Consider the following 3,713-nt stretch of genomic DNA (forward strand, 5'->3'; position numbering starts at 1 on the left):
CCACAGGCCCTCCCCAGCCCTCCCCTCCCCTGCCCCCAGGCTGCTGCTGAATTGGAGTTCCCCTCCGACACTCAACACTCAGTCTTCACAAATGCCCTTTCCTACTCAGACTTGCCCTTCGGTTACACGCAGAGAGCACTTATTGGACACCTACCGTATACACTGTCCCACCTCCCTCCTCCTCAGCTGGGCCCTGCTCTCCGTTCCATCAGGTCCCGGGACTGAGACAGCTCGCCCCGCACCCTAACCCCATGTCTGTGACCCCCAGGGACTCCGTGCCGCCGACAACGACCCCACAGCGCCCCCCTACGACTCCCTGCTGGTCTTCGACTATGAAGGCAGCGGCTCCACCGCGGGCTCCGTCAGCTCCCTGAACTCGTCCAGCTCCGGGGACCAAGACTACGATTACCTCAACGACTGGGGGCCCAGATTCAAGAAGCTGGCGGACATGTATGGAGGCGGCGAAGAGGATTAACGGACCTCACATCCTCGGACCGAAGTGAGAGCCGCACGCGGACGCCGGAGGAGCAGGACTGAGCAGAGGCGCCGGTCTCCGACTCTCCCTGCGCGTGTCCTTAGTGCTGTTAGAAGGCCCCCACCCCCACGCTGAGCTGTCTAGCATGAGCACCCACCCCCGCGGCGCCCTGCACGCGGCTGCTGCCCAGCACCGCGGCCGGCTGGCACTGAGGAGAGCAAGAGGCACTGTCTTCACTTGAATTTCCTAGAACAGAAGCACTGTTAAAAAAAAAATGAAAGTGCCTTTTGGTACACGTATCAGATTCCCTCAAACTCAGGAGTGACTAAAGCAAAGCAGACAGCCCATCCCCACCTTCCCGTCCCCAGCGGCCTCCGACCCCAGCTAGTCCCAGCTCGGGAGGCATCATTCAGAAATGGGGAGACTGTGTCTTTCTTTTATTTTGGTCTTTTATTAAGAAAAAGTAAGTGGGTGACTTGTTTGAAAACAGAGTGGGGTTCAAATCCCAGCAGCCTTTGCTGTACATAGCTGGGGGTCTCTTGGGCCCTTTGGGAGTCAAGGCCAGCAGCAGAAAGCCCTGGGCGGCCAAGCCCTGGGGCCTGTGTGGCTGCTCCCCGCCCTCCGGAATGCTGTGAGGAGCTCCAGCGGGTGGGGTTCCCAGGGGTCATCCTGGGTGTTCCCCATCTCTGCCCTTGGCTGCCCCCAGGGCTCCACCCCCAGTCAACCCAGGCCTCCCTCAGGGCCACCCGAGTGCCACCAGGTCCCCTCTGCTTTTGATCCAGAAGAGGAGTTGTCCAAACCAGCCAGCATCCTGCAGAACTCTGGCCAGAGCCCTCTGGCTCTTGTGACCAGACCACATGGGGTGCCATCAAAGGCCCCTTGACACGAATCAATTCAAACCCCAGGATGCTCTCGACAGCTCCAGCCACCCTGGGGGCTGTGTAGACGGCAGGGACGGAGGACCCTCCCTGGCACCTGGAGAGGGCAGTCACAGGTGGGCATGGTGACCAGAACCACACCCAGCAGACTAAGGCAGCCTCCCCGTCCCCAGCCCGTGTGCTCCCGATTCCCGCCAGACGCTGGTGAGCCTGTGTGGGTGGCAGGATACCCCGTCTTGCTGTGCCCACCTGCCCCACAGACACCCCTGCCTGCCGCAGACAGTGCCCCTCCTCCGCTATGGGCCCACGTCGGGGGCAAGCAGTCCTCAGGGCTGGCACTGCTGTTTTCAGGGTGGGGTGGACTCAAGCCACACAGGGGGGCAGGTCGGTTCTGCAGGGCAGTGAAAGGGGCTGTGTCCCAGGACCCCTGGAGAGCCCTAGGTCACCTGTGTTCATCACAGCATGAGCAAGCTCGCAGGCGCATTCTCTCTCCCGGCATGGCTATTTCTGGGTGCACAGGCGCCTCGGGCTGGGGCAGGGCCAGGCCCAGGTGGGGAAGCCTTGCGCTTGCTCAGCTTTCTGTCTCTCCCCAGGCCACTGACAACTGGCTTCCCGAGGAGGGAGATGAGGTACCAGGGGCCCTGGGCAGGACCTGGTGTTGGGTAAGGTGGTCCCAGTGCTGGGGAAGGACAGGCAGCCCTCTGGGAGCCCTGCCCCACACCTGCTGCTGGGGTCAGGGAATGCCTCGGGGTGCCTGTGGGAGCAGCATGAGCTCCACTGGAGCCCCGCCCTTCCTCAGCCTCTGGCCCTACCCCACGGTTAAGGCCATGCCTTTTCTGAACAGCTTTGGCCTTGAGTGCGCACGTCTGTGCCATGCTCACAGCATGTTCCCATTGGACGTCAGGGTCCTTGCCCAAACCAAACTCACAGCCACCCCTGTGCAGCCTCCAGAGTTGAGTTGGGGTCCCAGTCTCCGGGATCTGTCCGCTCTCACCCTCCCATGGCTGCCTAGAGAGGGCGGGGTTCACGGTGCCACGTGCTAGGGGCCCCCTCTGCAGACAGCCCATCCAGGAGATGGACAGAGGTCAAGGGCCAGCTGACCGGACTGCACTGGGGTCCCCCAGTTCTGAGCTGTGCTATGCAAAGAATGCCCCTGAGTGTCTGCCGCACGGCGTGGGAGGGACAGCTACTGGGGCTGGTGGAGGGACTGGACATCTCTGTTGCTTGGGGAAGTCCATCCTCCAGTCCCAAGGGTGTGAGTGGATTGGTCTAAGTGTGAATGTAACTGGCAGCCAGGGCAGCATGAACCCCTTTCGCTGAAACTTCCAGGCCTCCTTGGGTTCCCTGAACCCTGGGCTGGCGTTCCCAGGACCCAGCACCAGGAGACCCTAGTCCCACCAGCGCCGCCGCACTACCCAGGACGGCTGGGTGATGCCGGTGCCAGCCCCTCCCCTCCCTGCAGCCTCGCATCACTGCCAAGCCCCCGTTCATTTTGCCCGAATCACACAGGCTGAAGCTGCAGTACCAGCTGGAGGGACATCTGTGGGGCTTCCCGTGCCATCCCTGTCTCCAGACAGCTGGACAGCTTCCCCTTTACCCCACCCCAGTGAGCCCCTGCGGGCCAGAGAAAGATGGGGTTCCCGCACTTCCCGGCTCCACCTGTGAACCTGAGTTAGCGTTAGCTAAGCAAACGATCAGTGTTGAACCTCTCTCTTCCTTAGCTTGTAGATACGACCGTCTGTAATCAGGGGACCCGCTGGAGGCCGGGCGGCCGATGCTGGCCGAGCACCCGGGCGTGGTTTGGTTCCTTTAGGCAATTTTTGTTCTGCCAACAGGAGAACCTGTGCTGCTGGGTGTAGTGGCAGGAGCGCCTGGCCTTGGTCGTCGGGCAGCCCCAGCCCGGGGCCACGTGCTCTTCAGGGCCTGGGCAGCCCCCACTTCTGGCCCAGCAGGTTTCTCTTTCTAGTCTTTCAGCGCATCCAAAATGGACGCCTCCCACCACCGCCGAGTCGGAGCAACAGCCAACAACGGTCCGGCGCTCAGAGATGCCTCGGTTTCCCTAACATGAGCACCAGCCGACACATGGTCCACTGAGATTATGATTCTGTTCTCTCCAAAGCAAAAAGCCAGGTGAGGGGAAGTCTCAATTTCTGCCAGTGCTCAAAGGAATAACACCAAAAGAATCAACACACAATCTCCCGGACACAGAGCAGCACGTGACCCAGCTCCAGGCGCCATCGGTCCGTGGGAGGGACAGCTCCGCGCCACAGACCCAGCGGGGGACCGCCTCTCTGTACAATTGGAACGTGTTTTACTTTTCTTTTCTCTCCTTTCTTCATTCTGCTTTTTCTTTTTTTTTT

General features: G+C 61.1%; 2 protein-coding genes and 1 long non-coding RNA gene across 3 annotated transcripts in view; 2 read left to right on the top strand and 1 right to left on the bottom strand.

Moving 5' to 3' along the window:
* The window catches only part of LOC119467619, a 37,215-nt gene extending 36,645 nt beyond the window's left edge, over positions 1-570 (bottom strand). The window contains exon 1 of the long non-coding RNA XR_005196161.1: positions 481-570. This is a non-coding gene — a long non-coding RNA (uncharacterized LOC119467619). The remainder of the gene's footprint in view (positions 1-480) is intronic.
* Positions 1-750, top strand: part of CDH4 (cadherin 4) — a 673,674-nt gene extending 672,924 nt beyond the window's left edge. The window contains exon 16 of the mRNA XM_017503455.1: positions 269-750. Within this exon, the coding sequence (XP_017358944.1) occupies positions 269-475 (207 nt within the window). The 3' untranslated portion in view covers positions 476-750. The remainder of the gene's footprint in view (positions 1-268) is intronic.
* Positions 1-3,347, top strand: part of LOC119467618 — an 8,192-nt gene extending 4,845 nt beyond the window's left edge. The window contains exon 2 of the mRNA XM_037729567.1: positions 1,216-3,347. Coding sequence (XP_037585495.1) covers positions 1,476-2,396 — 921 coding nt within the window. The 5' untranslated portion in view covers positions 1,216-1,475 and the 3' untranslated portion in view covers positions 2,397-3,347. The remainder of the gene's footprint in view (positions 1-1,215) is intronic.
* Positions 3,348-3,713: the final 366 nt, after the last annotated feature.

This window comes from Cebus imitator, unplaced genomic scaffold (genome assembly GCF_001604975.1).
Source record: "Cebus imitator isolate Cc_AM_T3 unplaced genomic scaffold, Cebus_imitator-1.0 Scaffold311, whole genome shotgun sequence".
Taxonomy (NCBI): domain Eukaryota; kingdom Metazoa; phylum Chordata; class Mammalia; order Primates; family Cebidae; genus Cebus; species Cebus imitator.